Consider the following 18,764-nt stretch of genomic DNA (forward strand, 5'->3'; position numbering starts at 1 on the left):
AATTGCACTCAGTGTGTGTTTCTTCCAACTGACATTCATTTAAATGCTTGCTGTAAGACATCTTTTCTCCCCGTAATAGAAAAAGGATCGGACATCCTAAGCATTGTTTTCTGGGGGGGGGCGGGGGGGAGGGGGGAATATTCACTTGGCTAAGCGTGAAATATTTTGGATGCATGTGCTTAATCAACAGTGAAACCAAGTGTAGTTATGTTTGTATTTCATAAATTAAAATGCTGAAATTATCAGATAGGAAACAACATACCTCATTTCATCGCAGCAGCTCTAATAAAACCATTTGAGAGGGGGGAAAAAAATCACTTTATAATTATGAGCGCTTTGCTCCATAGAAATATTCGAGCCCTGATCTGCAGTCCCGTAGTTGTGCCGCCCACCTGTGTGCTGCGTCCCTTGGGAAGATAACCATTCCCGTCGCACACACAACCTGCCATATGCACTGCATTTGTGGTCTGTTCGTATTCCACGTGTTTCCATCTGCTGAACAGAAAAATAGAGGGCAAGTTGAGAAGAATACGTTGAGAGATAGCCGCAGTGTCATCTCTCTGGTGCAGATCTTTTGTCGGTGATGTGTGGACCTTGTGAGTTAGGAAATAATTCACAGTGAAAAGGTGATCGTGTGGACCTGCTCCTTGTCCCTGCAAAGGCTTTCACCGGGGACTGCGAGGTGCGGGTGAGGTTGAACAACCCCTGGCTCTGCAGTGCAGATGTACTTGGCTCCTGGACCTGCATCGATTTTCTTTTAATTAAATAACAGAGCAAGATGTTACAGTAGATAGCATAAGTCTGGGATTTTTTAAGCAAATGTTCTTTCAAAGCATGAGGTCAAACCTGAGCAGCAGGTCGCAGGCATGTTTTGGTAGATGCAAGTGATGCCATCAGACACCCAAAGGTCAGATTTCCTTGGAGCTGGGCTGGAGGTAATTACTGATACTCAGTTTTGTGATGTGCTCTGGGAGTTTTGCAGTTTTCAGTCATCGTTTATATTCCAAAGAAGAGCTTGATCTCATTTTCACAAAGTCAGTGATAAAACTCTTACTGATCTCAACAGGACATATTCTATCTCTAAATACTTATGTTACTGACTGAGAAATATTTATCTGCTCCCGGGAATCCTGCCCAGCAGTGGGGAGTGCTGCGGTGAGCTATGTGCATCAGGTCTATTGTGCTCCATTCGGGGTTTGAGGTAACATAACCTGCTGATGGGCAACTTAGCAGATGTGGCAGGTGTATCATGAACTGAAAAATAAGGACTAATAGATCAGACAAAAATGGTTATGCACTGCTATTTTTCCTCATACTGCTCCAGGTCTGCCTGACCTCTTCCATCCATCTCCAGCTGCTGCTGGAGACCCTGGGCAAGTTAGTATTGATCCAGGCAGCTGGCCATGCTGATGCAGCCTTGATGCCAAGGTGGGTCATAGAATTGCTGTGGCTGGAAAAGAAGTTTAAGATCATCAAGTCCAACCGTCATCTAACTCTACCAGGCCCACTTCTAAACCATGTCCCTGACCACCATATCTAGACGACTTCTAAATACATCCAAGGATGAGGATGCAACCACTTCCTTGGGCGGCCTGTTCCAGTCTTTGATAACCCTTTCAGTGTAGAAGTTTTTCCGAATGTCTAACCTAAACTTCCCCTGGTGCACTTGACACCATTTCCTCTTGTCCTGTCAGTTTTAACTTGTGAGAAGAGACCTTCAAGAAGAGACCTATCAACCTGATCTAGTGGGAGGTGTCCCTGCCTATGGCAGGGGGGTTGGAACTCGACGATCTTCAAGGTCCTTTCCAACCTAAACCATTCTATGATTCTACCAACCCCCACCTCTCTGCACTCTCCTTTCAGGTAGTTGTAGAGGGCAATAAGGTCTCCCCTCAGCCTCCTTTTCTTCAGACTAAAGAACCCCTAGTGCCTGAGCCGCTCCTCATAAGACTTATTCTCAAGACCCTTCACCAGCTTCATTGCCCTTCTCGGGACCCTCTCCAGCACCTCAATGTCCTTCTTTTACTGCAGTGCCCAAAATTGAACACAGTACTCAAGGTACGGCATCACCAGTGCTGAGTACAGTGGAACAATCACTTCTCTGGCCCTGCTGGCTACACTGTTCCTGATACTATTTACTATTCCTGTAAATCGTATGTAATGGCACTCGAGGTGATCTGCTCCATAACCTTCCCCAGCACTGAGGTCAGACTGACAGGTCTGTAGTTCCCAGGATCTTCCTTTTGGCCCTCCTTGTAGAAGGGCATCACATCTGCTAATCTCCACTCCTTTGGGAGCTCCCCAGTTAGCCAGGACTGCTGGTAAATTATGAAAAGTGGTCCTTTCTTGGTAGCTTGGGTGTCTTTGAATAGCAGTGCTGTGCACAACTGTCACACACACTTAGATATTTGTCATCCATAAAAATGCGTCTTTCTCCTTCGTGTACTTTTCAAAGTTCACACCAACCAAAGTAGCTTCCACTCCTGCAGAGCTGGCGAAGGGCGCGTGGGCAGTTGTCGGGTGTGCAGCATCAACGAGAAGCTGCTGTGGACACTGTGTGCCCGCCGGGTTTGGAAAAGGCTGCTTTAGGGTAACGCAAAGTGTTCAGCTCACAGCTTCTTACATTTGCTGCTGCAGTGGCAAAAAAAAAAAAAAAAAAAAAAAAAAAATGGGCAAGAAAGGCTAGGGAGGAATGTTTTCAACATTTTTAAAGGTCCTTTGTCCCCAGAAGAGTTTTGATCAAAACACTGACAAGGTCAGCTCTTCCTGGGGTAGAACCCAAAGTTTCAGTTTAGGAAACAAACAATCCTTTTATCTCCTAATTTCAGATGTGCCTCTGCTCTCTGTGGACCTGAAATCTCCAGTTGACAACACAGACCGATAGATTCTCCCTTACAAATGCTGTTTAAAATAGATGACCTTTCGTTATATAAGGATGCTAAACTGTCCTGTATCATCTTTTTTCTTCAAATGGATATTTTTATCTTCTTTGATTTTCCTCTGTTATTAGCAGTGACCATGAGCCAGGTTGTCAGTAGAGCAGTTGCATTAACCTGTACAAGAAGAGATTTATATTTTTAGTTGTGGTTAGTAGTGTCAGGGAACCCGGAACATTCAATAGCAAGTCGGTAGCTCATTTTTTGAGTTTGTAGTGGTTTAAAGAGGTGCATACTCAGCAACCAGCACTTTGTTCTGAAGTAATACCTGTGTTTATAAGAAATGTGGTTTATTTTTATGTCTTCCGAGGCATCTTACTGGAAAAATTTTGGGGGTGTATTTCAGAAGAGGAAGAAAGTGTACTGAACGGTGCTTCATTTAATTTGAACTTTGTGTCTTGAAAGAACTTTTTCAACCAAACTGCTGAAAGTAGTTGATGAAGGGATGTTTGCTTTAAAGGCAATTAGCAGTTTGAGAACCCTCAGTGGCCTGAAATGAGCCTCTCCTCTTGTTTAATGCACGTATGTCTGCAAAGAAAATTTGTGAATTAGCAAAATCAGTGGAAGTCCTTCCCACTTTCTCAACTAACTGTAACACGTTTGAAGCGGTAAAATAATTATATGTTAACTTCTAACACATTGGATTCGAATTAGAGGACAAAACATTCAGTGTAGAAAAGCACCTTCAGCAAAAAGAGCCACATAACCATAAGCCCTCCTAATCAATGAGTGACAGTAAGGTTTTAATGGTCTGATTTATGTAAAAAAACCCAAATATCAGTTAACTTGCACAATTATTTGTCAGTTTTAATGCCAGTCGTTTACAGGAGTGTGCGGGGAATTACTTAGTTACCAGATGAGAATTAAACGTGCCTGAAGACTCTCCAAGGAAGGGGTTTGGAGAACTCGGTGCAGGTCTCACCTGAACTTTGCAGTGTATTACCAGGCGTAAAGGATATCTCTGTGCTCAAAACTTAACGCCAGCCAGCCGGCTGTGGCTTCCACCTTTGAAAGGGAAGGAAATAAAGACAGAGCCCACTCCCTGAGGTGTGCTGAAGCCGGTGGTAGACTGACTGTCCTCATCCAGAGGTTGTCTCTAGAGCTATCTAGTCCATGTTATCGGGCAAACTAATTTTACATTGGGAATGAAGGTGACTTAGAAGGAAACCAATAGCATGAGAAAGACAGAGGCAGAAAAGGCATTAGAATTTGGAATTAAAGCTGGCTTCATCAACGGATACAATTAAAATGATCTATGGAAGAGATTATCCAGTAAATAGGTTTCAACCATATGGCTAAAAATTAGACATAAATAAATTTAAAAAAAAAAAAAAATCTCAACTGTACAGAAAAAGTCTAAAACATCACTTTTTGCTGGATTTCTTGGGATGGCGAAAATGTCGAGGGAGTGAGTGCAGAGCCTGGCAGGGGCAGTGCCGGAGCTGAGTGGTCCTTCTTGAGCCGGAGTATATTGCTGAGGTTGTTCTGTTGTTTATATTGATTTGAATTTTAATGCATGCCAAGGGCACCTTCAGCTTTCAGAAAGGCACTGCTGTTTCCAAAGCCCTGAAATTGATAACAGCAGTAAATAATTCCTTGGGAGCTCCTGGTGCTGCCGCTGCTGAGGCACCTGCACTGGAGGCCAGTGTGGCAAGTCCTGTGCCCCAGTGCACATTTAACGTAATACGTACATTGATTTGTGCCAACGTAGTAGTGAAGATAAGAGACAAGGAGCTATATACTACTCTCTTCCAATTATTGAGCTGGAGCAACTACTGCACAAGCAAATATATGGCACTGGTTTCCTGCAAAAATAAATTACAATAGTGAATGTTACTGACTGTGACAATTTGGAGACCTATAAGCCAGTTGAGAAACTTCTATTAATATCACTGCTACTGATGTGTGAAATATAACCTCTGTCCCTGGTCTCTGCCAGCTGGCCTGCACGTTGCTGTGCTGCTGCAAGAGCAGGTCAGGGAGAAGCTAGCCCCAGGACGGGGTTTGGTGGCTGCCGCCGGAGCATCTTGCACTGTCTTCGTCCTCCTCACTCAGTACCGTCACTGTGAAGACACGCAAACTCAAAGTTGGGGTTGTTCATCCTGGAGAAGAGAAGGCTCAGGGGAGACCTTATTGCAGCCTTCCAGTACCTAAAGGGGCTACAGGAGAGCTGGGGAGGGACTTTTTACAAGGGCATGTAGTGATAGGATGAGGGGGAATGGCTTCAAACTGGAAGAAGGCAGATTTAGACTAGATATTCGGAAGAAATTTTTCACTTTGAGGGTGGTGAGGTACTGGCCCAGGTTGCCCAGAGAAGCTGTGGCTGCCCCATCCCTAGAGGTGTTCAAGGCCAGGTTGAATGGGGCTTGGAGCAACCTGGGCTGGTGGGAGGTGGCCCTGCCCAGGGCAGAGGGGTGGAAATTAGATGATCTTCAAGGTCCCTTCCAACTTAAACCATTCTGTGATTCTGTGATTTTTTGAAGCAGGTCTATGCGCGTGGATTGAGTAACCCCTATGTGCCCATCAACAGAGCATGGCATGACAAAAGCCACCTGCACCGGCTTCCTTAGATGAGACAATGTCTGTAGAGTCTCACTGGAGACCTTGCTCGGCCCGGTTGCTGCAAGTGGCTGGAGCCTGGGGAGCCCCACGGCTGGCGTGGGCTGGTGTCCTTTGCGCTGGTGTTCATGCCTTGTCTCACGCTGGTCCTTCATTCAGCTGCCTCAGTGTTGCCCCATGGCTGCAAGAACAGGCTTGTGCTGATCCGTACGGTCTGTTTGTTAAAGCATTTTAAGGTGGGAAGTGCCATCTGAGCACTTCTGCAGTGGTGCAAAGTATTTTTTCTTTCCTCCTAATTTCTCAGTCCAGTTGCACAGAGCTTGATTAGCGTTAAGGATGCAGGAAGGCTTCTTCATTTTCTTTCACATTAGTTAAATTGGGAAATAATTGAGCAGGAGAAGGCAGGAATTAATGCAGGATTTTCCATGCAGGTCTGAAAGTGGCTGAAGGGGAGAAAGCAGATCATGCTGCAAGACAGCACGATTGGGGAGACAACCAAGTATTTTGCTAAAAGAGGTGATATTAGGCTGGGGGAAAGTTTTTTCTGGAGTCTGCTTAGATTATGCCCCCGCAGGGCACCAGCCATTCATGTTTTGGTGGGATTTACTGGGCGGGATCGGGGTGTCTGTTTTCATGGACGTAGAGCAGAGCAGAAGGTGGGACAGGAGACAAAGCTGACGGTGAGCACAAGGCAAGCCCCAAGTGCAGCCCTCGTGCAAGAGCAGGGGCAGGGGACCACCCCAGGAATTAATGTGCCTTCCCCGCCTGCCTCCCGCCATCCGAGAGACGTGTACCGCTGCAGATAACCGTTTTAGCAGGGAGTACGTACGCGAGGAGGGGATGGGAATGAAATGGGATAATATGGGGATTTTTTTTAACCTGCAAGTGCAACTGCAGCTAAGCCCCGCGGGCTGTGCTCTGCTGCCGGCAGGGAGGCAGAGAGTGCAGGGGGGAGGCTTGGCAGCGCCGTACCCGTGCTGAAAAGCCATCAGCCACCTTGGGAAAAAAAAAGCGGCAATGAAACACCTGCTTCGTTGCATCTGCTCGGCAGAAGCTTTTACAATGTTAAGCAGCGAGCATGGAGATTTTTAGATGTAGCCGGTGTACCACACGTTGGAAGGGTTGTCATGGTGAGTGCTGAATATCAGAGTACAAGCATGCCTAAAACCTACACAAGCTGCTGGTGTGTAAATTAAAGTTGCCCTCAAGTAAAGACATGGAAAACTCATGTAAATGATGCATGCAGTATTTATGAATTGTGTCCTAAGAGATTTCTGTCAGCTAAACTCCCTCTCTAACGGGCAACGGACTCTGTTGTTCAAACCATTAATAATTAATGTAGACTCAAAAGAGTTTTATGTTAACTTAAAAAATATATAACTTTTGCGTCTGCTGTCTTTCCAGAATCACTGTTTTGGACAATGGGAGCCTCCGGATTGTCAACGTCACCAAGTCGGACGCGGGTAGTTACACCTGCGTGGCAACAAACCACTTTGGGACGGCAAGCAGCACGGGCAGTCTGGTTGTGAAAGGTAATCGCAGTTTTTATTACATATAACTGATACTCCATCTGAGCATCTAAGAGCATCCGAAGCAGCCCCACACATGCAGCACTGTTCCCCTCTGATGCCAGTGGAGCCCGGGGGGATTAAAGTGTCTTTTGCATCTCAGAAACCCGCTGAGCCTCATGGGTCGGAGACGACGTTAACAGCGAGAAGGGCTCTGTGGTTGCGCTGAATGATGGTGCTTACAGCAAGTTAATGCGTTTGTTTTCGCACATAGTTTAAAAATATACTGGAAATGATATGGGAATTGTAACACGAAGGCAGTCCCTGGTCCCTAGCATTGTATGACTTGTTTCTAGCGATGGCCAGTAATCGCGCTCCAGAAATACTTGCACTTGCTGCAGCCAGCTGTGTCCTAAGATTCGGTTTTGCAAAGGACATGCATAAAACCCTGGAATACCCGTGGAGAAATGTTGCCCTCAGCATGCTGAGATTAGGTAGTGTCTGTTAAAAATGCGTCTTGGCTAGTTCAACTTCATTTATTCTTGTTACTCCTAAACTTCTATTGTCTTTCTAAAAACTATCCAAACTCTGCAGTACATCTCGTCTTGTTGAAGAGTGACGCAAGAGTTTCAACCTTGCAATTCAATGTCATAATTTTTTAAAAGATGCACAAACTCTGATTTAATTCATTACTTTTTATCCAGGGCTGAATTTCTGCATTTTGAGGATTCCAAGTGTTCATTCATACGTGTTCAGAATTTTTCTGTCAAATATTTTTTTCAAAAGCAAAAGCTATAAAGTTTGGCAAAAATATTTAGAATAATAATTTGATAAGCAGTGAGAGACACTGACAAATGTCTTAAATTAATTTTTGGCCTGCTTATGAGTAGCCTGATGGATTATTATAGGCAACGAATATATAGATTATTACACTTATAATCACTCTCCATCTCCTCCTTATGTGGGGAAAAACCTATATTGGATAACAAATCAGGAAAGATTGATTACAAAGCAATAAATCAATCACAAAGCTCTAATGCTGTCAGTTTTAATTCACCCTTATATTGGCATTGATGGATAGTATTTGGTTAGAAGCTCTCCCTATCGGTTATTTTTATGGTATATAGGGAATACTTTCAATGCAAGTTTTAATCCGTGGGTTTTATAGTCAGAGCACATTTCAGTGCGTAATGCCAGGATCGGGCGAGTGCTGAGAAAGCTGGTGAGCCCCGGTTGTAGTTACAAACTGCAGGTGACAGTGGTACAGCAGCGGGTTTTCCGCTGAGCAAAACGTTTGCCTCTGCCTTAGCTCTCCGGTGGGGTCGGTGTAGCAAGAGGAGCCGTTCCTGGAGTTGTGCTCCATGGCAGTGGCCCTTCTGCTTCCCTTACGCTGAGGGGCCAAACAGCGCAGCCCCAGGGCGGAGGGCTGTGTTATCCCTTCCTGTCTTCTGCGGGTATTTATTGTAAAAGGAATGCCGCGGCACATTGACGCCAAGAGTTCTTCAGGTTTGGGGTTGATTTGAACAGCTTGTAGGGCATTTGCCCCTGCCCGCATCGGTCCCCACGAACAAAAATAGAGACAAGTGAAGCTCAGCGTCAGATCTCCGTGTGAGCTGACTCTGCCTTTTCTTACCCGCTGTTGTCCTACAGAGGCACCCCCGGCGAACAGCTAGGAGAGCACCGCTCGGGGAAAACGAACATAAAAAAGACCTTGTCAATTATTAAAAGGGTCGATCAGCTACTGTCTGCCCCAGAGCAAAACTGGAGAGCGAAACAGTGAACTTGGATCAAACCTCCTTCTCTGGACCCCCCCGGGGACCGCAGGAGAGAGGCACCAGCCTTCCATCCCTGGGCTGGGCATGACCGAGGTCGTCCTGGTTTTTGGAGTGCTGTGAGGCACCGAGGGGCTTGAATCAGGGTCTGCAGTTCAGGGATCGCTTGTACCACCATAAAAAAAAAAAAAAAAAAAGCCAATCGTTGAAAGCAGGACTGTGTTTCGTTTCTGTTATTGAAGAGTCACGCTTCTGTAATTCGTGGCTTGTCCTTTCTTACTCGCAGCACCCAAGGAATAGCCCCTAACGCCGAGCACAATAGTCGGCAGCTATTGTACCTGATCTTCGGGTTCATGTGGTTTACAAATCACTTTTCTTTGCGGTGAGGTTATAAAGGATTAGCGAGTACTTTTTTCTCCCTCAGTGCTCGGTTTTAACTCAATTCCATTAGCATTAATGGGAGCGACACATGTGCATGAAGCAGAGAATAAACTCTTAAACCCAAGATGTGAATATTAACAGCAAACTGAGAAATGCAATTTCAAAGTCTATCCCATAAAAAGTATCAAAGAGCAGAAACTATTCTGAACTCTAAATGAACTGTATAAAATACTGTATTTTATACTGAAATGCTTGAGTTTCTCTGCCTTAAGTAAAACACCAGTGAGTTTTGACGGAAATATAACTGAATACCTTATTTTAACTCAGTTTTGTGGTGTACAAAAAGACTAATTTATCAGCTGGTGTGGTTTTTAACCTTAAGATATGCTTATATTATTTTCGAACTCATCTTATGTCATTGAGTAAAAAACTGTGAAGGTCAAAAGACATTTTTTCTAACCTTCCTTTGTTCTTCCATTAATATTACAGGTTCCCTTTTTTTTTTTAATTTTCTTTCTCTCTCAGGGAGAGATGCCGACAGTGTCAAAGACAGTGTAGTCAAGGATGGGAGGAGGAGGAGGACAATATCTGTTACACCAGAACCAAGGAGCTTAAAATAAATCTCTGGCAAACAACCAGAGAGGGATGAATAAATATTCATATTATGCATGAGTAGACAGCTTACAAAATATGAAATTCTGACGGGTGCCCATAGGGCTGTGCATTAACATGCCGTTGTCAGAGCTGGTGAACCTCGGTGGTTTTCCGAACCACTGAGATTGTGGTTTGGGTTTGTTCTGTTGATCGGTGCTAAACGAGAACCGCTCTGGCCTCCGAGACCCGAAATCTTGCAAACTTGCATGTACGGATTGACCTTTAAATTAAAAAGCAGGATTGAATTTGTAAGGATAGAGAAGAATCCCACAGACAATGTTCAGAGCTATGTAAAACATGGCATGTGTTTACATGCAGTATATAAATATTAATTTTCCATCTTTCTTTTTCCATTTTTTCCAATACTTGAGGCTAAATGTTCAATTCTTACGACACAGAGAAAAACTATAGACTTTCTCAGTAGCAGGGGATTAACTGACAAAAAGTGTAAACAGGCGTAGTCTGAACAAGATGGGTTTATTTGTATTTAATGCAGTGATATAAATTGGCTAATATAGCAGAAGCTCTGAAATGGGAAACTAATTTCAAGGCGTTGCAATAAAAGCTCGGAATATAGGAAGCGCAAGGAGAGGCTCCTGGTGCCAACGTCCCAGCTTGTGCAATGACGAACACCCACATGAAGTTTCTCTGGCAGCGTTAGGTGTGGAAGAAGCAGCGAAAACAAGTTAATGGCAGAATGCAGAGACACCACCGTTTCTTTCACTGGACGAGAAAATCCCTGTCGTGCAGCCTGGTTCCCAGCAAACACACTAAATATCGCAATGAGCCTGTGCCCAGCTTTGCTTTTCTGATGGTGGAGGTGAATGGATCGTGGCACCCACCGTAGACATGTGCAGCTGCTTCTCGAACGTCTGCTTTCCTTTTGGCTGTGTTCTGAGCTAGAAATCTGTCTGTATATAAATATATATATATTCTCATGAATTTTTATATAAATTTATATATATATTTTTTTATATAAATCTATCTATAAACCTAATCATTCAGCTTGACTCCATAGCCCATGGTTTGATGGTGGAGTCCTTTGCCATTTCCAGGTAGGCAGCAGTGGTTGCAGTGGTGAGCGGGGCTGGTGCTGCGTCCATACTGGGAGCTGTGGGTGTGGAACTGGCCGTGGAGGAGCGCTGGCATGGACTGCCATCCCTGCTTTCGGGGTGGTGGGGATGCTCGCGGGTTTCAAAGCACTCCAGCCTCCCAGACCGGGATGATCCAGTCCTTTCCAGTCCCCTTATCTCTGTGGTTTAATGGACCACAGAGTGGTCCAAGCAGTACCAAGAAGTATGTGACTGCTTGGTAGAGTCTGCACGTTTCTGTTCTTGTCGGGAAATACAGCAATTCCGGTCACATTGTTGCATCTCTGACAAGGGCAAGTTCTGATGACATTTGCCTGTTTCATTATGATGCACCTTTAACGTTTCCCTACTGCTATTAGCTCATCTGGTTTGGACTGTCACGGGAGGGCTCAAGGCGGTAAAGGCAAGAGAACTTTTGTTAGCTGGGATCTGTAGCACTTTAGCAGAAAAAGAATACAAAGATGATGTCAGTAGGTTATTTTTTCCTCATGCTTGAAGAGACTGATAGTCTTGATTTTGTTCAGCACAGTGATCCAAATTATTGTCTATAAAATTGCGTATTTTCCATTCCAAGCCCATTCCTTTGTGTGAACATTGAATTGGTGTATTGCATTTAAAATTGAAATGATTGATTAAATACTGTAAATTCTGGCCCGTTATTGAGTAACTTTTCCGATACTTCGAATGTTATTGCCTTTAAACCTGCAATTTTTACTGTGTTATTCTAGTCCTTTAAAAGTAGCTGGGCTCAGTTCAGGGGCAGTGCTTGCTGATCCGCGTGAACACAGCATTCGCACTCTGTAGAAACGGTGTCGGTGGCATGTGATGGCCGTCCTGGCCTCTCTGGCCATCTGTGGTTGTCACCGTTTCGACATCAATCGATCGGTATTGAACTGTTCCTTGGAAAATGTGTTGTGCTTGCCTTGTATCCCTGGGGCTAGAGTAGGTTCATACTGCTATGGATTGTCTTAGTAGATAAGGAGTAACCATTTTTTCATCTCTAGAGATTATGAATATTACACTGCCCATGAAGAATTGCAAAGAGTTTAGTTCTACAGCTCCACAGGTGTGCGCCAGTGGAGAGACATCGCTCTCTAATGACTGACCATCTGTCCGCTATTGCATGTTTCAGGAGTTTTGGGTTGAAGGTGGCTGATAACGCATGGTGCAGGGTTTCTTCAAGTCATTTGTGGCTTAATTTCCACATAATACAGTAAGCTGGTACGTGCTAACGAGCACACATGCAATCAAACAGAATTGCTTACGCCTCCTTTTCCATTTGTGCGTAATGTTCTTCGGTTGGGCCGAGGTGACTTTGATAGCTTGGTACCCATCAGCCTTCTGAAGCTGAACGGCGCAGAAGGTGGCCGCAGATGCGTGTGCAGGAACAGTGCTCGTTGTGAAACACCGGCTATTGAGTTTCACAGCAGTAGAGTTTCGGTCATTTGTAGTTCTTTTCACCTTTGAAGACATCATCATAACCCCCCTAATTGTGTTAAAGACAACTTAGTATAATGCCTTCAGTTTGTTTGGTTTTTTTTTTTAATTTATTATTTGTTCATAATGTAAGGGTCCAGACAGAATTTTAAATTAATCCCATGTTTAGTTATAGTAGTCTAAAGAATAAACCTCAGAAAATAGATCAAAATCAGATGGAGGATCATACCATTGGAATGGTATCCCTCACGGGTTTTCAGAGAATTATTTTATTCTTTTGGAAATGTTCACACGTTACCACGATTCTGCTTTTTTTTGTTTGATATTCACAGATAAACTCAATCCAGAATGAATATTCAGAATGTATGAGGAGTTTTAGATCACAGTTGTGTCTTCCTTACACAATTATTTTCATGCATAGGATGGTGTATGTGTCTATTTATATCTTGGTTTCTACTTAAAAATAATTTATTTCCGTTACCGCAGACACTGATTCTGCATAACAGCACTAGTGTTGCTGACTGTGGTCTTCAGCATCTGCCTTGGCTTCAGCCAGCCTTAAATCTGATGCTGTTTGCGCTACTGGGATCAGCAAACGCTGGGCTTGCCAACAACTCAGCTGGGTCTCAAGTAGTGCCAGTGCTGACTCCATCAAAAACAAAAGGTGGCGTTTAATAAACCCTATTTTCTTTTAGTCAAAAATATATACGGCTTTTTTAAATTATATCCACCAACCTCTACAGAGGCATTGGGTGCATTACCGAAGCCTCTCTGCGTGTTTGGGTGTACTCTGAGGGGATCTGACTGCGGAGGAACTCTGCAATGGGTTTACTTTGCAGTTGTACGCAATGTTAATCTGTCTGCAAGGAGTCTGTGTCTTTTCATGAGTGTCCTTTTGTTGTTGCTGTTGTTGTTTTTAATCAGTGAATACGAATAACTCGAGCGCCATGAATTTTACCAGATGTTCTCAGCTACATCAGGACTACTGAGTAACTGGGATATCAGTTGCTTGGGGTGGGGGTTTAACTTTACTCCCAGGAGGGAGAGTAAGGTGTACATTAAGATGTTGGGTATTTTACGTTAACCAGCGGAAAAATACAGCGGATACTTAAATCTGTTGACCCATTATAGCACTGTCCACATTACCAGAAACCCTCGCTATACCTCCCTGATTTTTCCCCCGTCAGATACATTGCTGCCTCTTTGCTCATATGGAGAGCTCTCCTAGAAAGCTATTGCAGGCATCTTCCATACCATCCGTCCAAATGCCGCGGGTTTAGTGGTTAGTCATCTTGAAACATGAATAGCCCCTCCGTCACTCTTTCTGAGGTCTGTCTTGATCCAGCAGTGTTTAAGGTCATGCAAGGTCTTTATTTTTCTTTCCTCATGGTTCAATTCAATCTAATTTAAATTCATGTTGGTTATGCCTCAGCCCTTAAGAAAGGACCAGGTTAAATGACACCTGGTGTTGAAAGCACAAAATATAATTGAAAAAAGAGAGGCAGAGTTTAAAGTAATAATCCCAGAGCAGCACTTTAGGGCTGTCCATATTTTATGGGCTTTTTATAATTATCCTGGATAGCGCATGAGATGTGTGTTTGGCTGGTATCAAAGCCAAGATTTTCTACACTTACCAAAGACTCCGAACTCTGAAAAAGTCAAAAGAAGTTTTATTATTGTTAAAGGTTTTTTCAGTAGCTGCTGGACACAGTTTTTATATGTAGTCCTGACATGAATGAATATTCCTTATCACACATAACACATCATTTTAAAGGTTTTCAGGGAGAAAAAGTCAATTTAGAGTATAATCTGTTGTTCTCCAGAATCTCTAAATCAGGGGTTTCTAGGCAAAAAAGGATTAGAGAGTGCAAAGAGGCATGTAAGCACTGATTTATTCATGAGTACATGTTGTTGTATTTTCATGTTTAGGAAATAAAACTTACTTCTAAGTTTGAAAATCTTTCTTGACTTCTAACTCACAACCAGTAGCAAATGCTTAATATTAGCAATTGACAATGAAAGCAATAATCTTTGGCTGTAAAATTGCAGAGGAATGTATTCAGCTCTAATTGGACTATTTCCACCAACACCAATTATTTCTAGGACACAATTAAGGGTGTTTTGCTAGGTTTAAGTAAAATTATGACCCAAAGCACTGCATGAAAGGCACAATTATAAATGAGAGCTGTGCATCCACCACATCTCCTCCTCCCTCCCCTAAACCATGGTAGCCCCAACGCTTCAGGCTGCGCTTTGCTGCATCTCCTTAATGAACCCGGGGTGGAAAAACTACGCGTAGAATCTGGTGATGGGGCTGGTATCCAGTAGATACCTCGGGGTCCTCACAGCTTTTGAGGAGCTCTTTCCATCTGGCACTTCAAACACAAGGTTTAATGAAGTATTTTATAGTTTCAGGCAGCTGATGTGTTTATTTCCAACTTAAACCACAGTCAAGGCTGTTATATGATGCCTATCCAAATAGGTAAGGAGCTTACCTTTGTGTTTCAGAGCTGGCGAGTGCATCTCCTCTGCACATGTCACACCTGAACCTGATAAACATGTAGGTTTTCTCCCAGCTCTGTTCAGGTGAGAGCCTGAGGTCATTAGAAAAATCAGGTCAGCCCCAGAGCACCCCAGGGAAGATGAAATAGCTGTGTATCATGTCAGCATTTCCATTTTTCTGACAGTTAATTGAAGCAAAAAGGTTGTAATTATTCTGAGATTACAGAAGTGGCAAAATGAGGAGCAGATGCCTGGTCTGCCGTCGAGCCCTCCCCAAAGCCACCCCTCCTCGGGTCTGCTCAGACGCGCCTTTTGCTTTTGATTTCCTTAATGTGGACTTGTCAAACACGACAGCCGCGGACTGCTGGCTGCAGTGTGCTGGAGGAGGTTAGTGACCTTGCTCCAACGTGGATGGAGGACCATAGCAAGTGTCAGAGGGACCAACCCATGGCTGGGCAGGTCCCTCAGCCCCTTTGGGGACATGGCGTAACACGAGTTGGTGGTCAAACCGTTGAGCAAGACTTGACTCGCAACAACTCATGAATGAACAGCGCAGCAAGAGCTGGTGGTTTCTTATTTGGGAGAGAAAAAAAAATAGGTCAGCTGCTAAGGATAAAACCAGTAAATGGCAAAGAAATGTAAATGAAATGAGCTGTAAAATATCAAAGGTTTGCTCTTTGGGCTAGTTGAATGAAGTAAGTTAGTTGGTTGTTTTTTTTTCTTGTAAACACTTACTGATCATAACAAATAAAACTTGTAAACATAATACAACTGTTAAGCTTCATTAAATTTGCAGCAGACAATTAATTTTTTTCAGGCAATTCAAAGGGTCTTCTGTAGTACTGATTCAGTTTAATTGAATGTATTACCACAAGCAGACAATAAGAAATATATTGAAGATATCCATCTGGCTTGCGCTGAAAACCTCGTGCATTTCGTTTTCTGTGGCTGTCACAGGCCTTACTAATTGCCTCATTTTGGCTGTTTTACAATCAGCGTGATTTAGCCATTAACATGATAAAAGTCATCTTGGTGAAGAGCTTGATATTAAAAAGCATAGATCTCCAGCCTATCTCTCTTGCCAATTTTGGACTTATTTCTAGCGTTATTAGAGTTATATTTTTAAAAGCAGAAATACAAATATATTGACCCTTACGGAGCAGCTTCTCCAGGTATGTTGCCTGTCTAATTCTGATGTAGAGAGAGCCAGTCGGTGTGAAGTATTTGCTCTGGACAATGGTAAATGCAGCAGATTCTTCCCCCCCCACTTCCCCCCCCACCATCTTCCCCTTTCTCCTCTGTGGCCCTCCAAGCCCCAGCCAACCTTCAAGCACATCAGGGCTCTTAACACTGGTAAGTGCGCAGGTAAATAAGGAAGTCAAGACAAGAGCAAGTGGCTGATGATTATAAGTATACGTGATTCAGCACATAATGTGGAAAAAAAATAGGTTTTTTAGAAAAGTTCAATCATTAGGTCTGTATACCTTATAGAAGAAAACAAAAAAGATTTCACATTTTTGTTCTGTATTTTTTTCTTAAACCCACAATGTATTGCAGGGTTAGCGTTATTGCAACCTCTCCTACCTTAAAAACGTGTTTAGAATAAGTCCTTAAAAAACTCAGCGCTTTCATTTTAGGAATTTTCTTGTCCTCTCCCAAAAAAGCAAGAGGTTCGGGAGTTCTCAGTCATCAATAGACGATTGGGTTGTTTAGCTCATCATTGAAGATCAAATCCATACATCAGCTGAAAGAGAAGATGACCTATAGGTTAAACACAGACTCTTAATGAGACGAAAGCAGGTTAACGCTTTTCATCAACTTGCTTCAATTTATTTTAACATGATCCATTTCAGAAAAGTTAAAATATTTTTCAGTTTTTGAATACAAATGAAAACCCAACATAATTAAAATGAAACCATAGATGGAGCGCTTCTGATAGATATTTTAATGAAAATAAATGTAGCGCGTTTGATTATGTGTGTGTGTTTGTGTATGTGATTGTACATAAAACATGAGCAACAAACTATTTTATCCAACAGTTAATTTCGTAAGTGAAAAAGACTAGCCAGAGCTTGCTAACTGGAAATTACTGTCAGACTGGGGACAGTTACAAATTCGTAAGAAAGGGAATGTGTTCAACTTAACGTTTTCCACCCATTTCCCTGGCTGTTGCAGAAGATTCCTTTAGCCTTTGGAGAAAAGCTACTCTGAGAATTCAGAAGAGCTGAGGTCTATAGGACGAGCATGATGCCACCCAGTTAAGGAAGCAGCACCGGCACACAGAGCAAGCCAGAAGCTGCTCAGGAAAGTTGGAGATGGCTGAGCTGATGGACCTCCCCTGTGCTGGTGGCTCTGCCCGTTAACAGTTCCTGCTGCTGGCTCTGCACACGTATGGGCTACTTAGGAAGAAAGGAGTCCACCTGGGCTTGAATGTATGGGGCCATGTCTCAGATCCTGCAGCTTTGTGTGTCTTGGTGGAGTTACCAGGAATTTCTGGCAGTGGAAGATCCACCTCCTTGAGCTTTAAGCTTCACACAATTTACTTGGTTTCTAGAAAACAGTTGTGCTGCTGTGGGATGTAAATCCCGTATCTATTCTCTTCTTTGCTCAATAAGATCTTGCATTGTAAGTCTACTAAATTTATGAGTCTGATCTCCATCCCAAAGGGAGATACAGTTTGTCCTTTTCCAAAGCATGCAGTGGGATGAACTTCCAGACGTGCATTTCATGGGAATCCCACAAATCTTGGGTAAATTAGTGCCATACCCTAAGAGAAAACAATACAGCAGAGAAAACGGAGATCATTGTAGCGTGCAGTCCTGTTGTGGAAGACGGGAGCAGGCCTCCCTAGAGCTGCGTCTCTCCACATCGAAGCAATTTGGGCTGACTGTGCAGGTGGGGATAGGGGAGATAACGATCTGACCACGCCATGCATTGAGAAAGTGACTGCTGGTCTCCATTTCAAGTAAAGATGAAGGAAGCAGTGTGGGAGAATGAAAGGGGAAAGTGAGAATGACTCTTTTATCCTAAGAACTTTCTATCCTTGAAAACAGTGACTAAGAACAGACTGGCCTGAAGGCTGTGGTTTTAACATCAAAGATACAGAGGAAGTGTTTAGAGAGCACATTTTCTGTCGTAGGAGGAAAAAGTGTAAAAGTGTTGAAGAAAAGAATCTGGGACAGTACTTGGGGAAATATCAGTCCTTTTGTGTATTTTCTCAGAAGCATTTCGGGAAGCGGCTTAGCAGAACCAAACTGCTGAGGTTTTGAGCTGTTGTGACTTTTTCTCCCTGAGCCTTGCTGGATTGCAAAGAGGTTGCTCAAAGTTGCTCATCAGATAAGATTAGCCAAGTGGCACGTGGATAACGATGAGGAGTGATGGGTTTTGACACATCAGAGAGTAACTAAAGTGCTGCTGAGTGATGATGAGGTGGTGCTTGCGCTATTAGGGACTCCTGGGACCTGATTTTCCCCCCTTCTAATGCAACTTAAGTAAGATTATGTGCAATCCCATCAAAGTTAATATGGAGACTAGAGCCCCTTGTCTTAATCCCAAAATTGTGACAGCAGAGAGAATTTAATATCAGACACTACCAGAATAGTTTAAGTTCTAGGTGTGCTGTATCCCGGCGTCAAGCCAGTCGTTTGGGAGTACGGCATGAGTACAAGTGTTCATGACTCAAAAGCGGGTCGACTCTGAAAGACGAGGAGGTTTTCTCGCTGAATTGACTTGCCGTGGCTTGGGCTGGTTCTCTCTGTCACACACACATTTGGGATATGAATTTTGCTTTCCTTGTGTTTGAAGTTTTTTAGTGTATCGTGAAGAACTAGTGATCGAAGCTGTAGGTTTTGGTGCTGTGTTTTCTTTTAGCTACATTATGAATACATCTAAATAATAAACTTTATTAGAGTTTATTTAGAAAGG

The 18,764-nt window shown here is 43.4% G+C and overlaps 1 protein-coding gene across 1 annotated transcript in view; it reads left to right on the forward strand.

Annotated features, from left to right (window-relative positions):
- The window catches only part of LOC309675273 (contactin-4), a gene marked incomplete at both ends in the record, with an annotated part of 173,472 nt that overhangs the window by 126,132 nt on the left and 28,576 nt on the right, over window positions 1–18,764 (forward strand). Inside the window, one exon of the mRNA XM_082487533.1 lies at window positions 6,900–7,027. Within this exon, the coding sequence (XP_082343659.1) occupies window positions 6,900–7,027 (128 nt within the window). The remainder of the gene's footprint in view (window positions 1–6,899; window positions 7,028–18,764) is intronic.

This window comes from Vanellus vanellus, assembly GCF_965231255.1.
Source record: "Vanellus vanellus genome assembly, chromosome: 9".
Lineage (NCBI taxonomy): Eukaryota > Metazoa > Chordata > Aves > Charadriiformes > Charadriidae > Vanellus > Vanellus vanellus.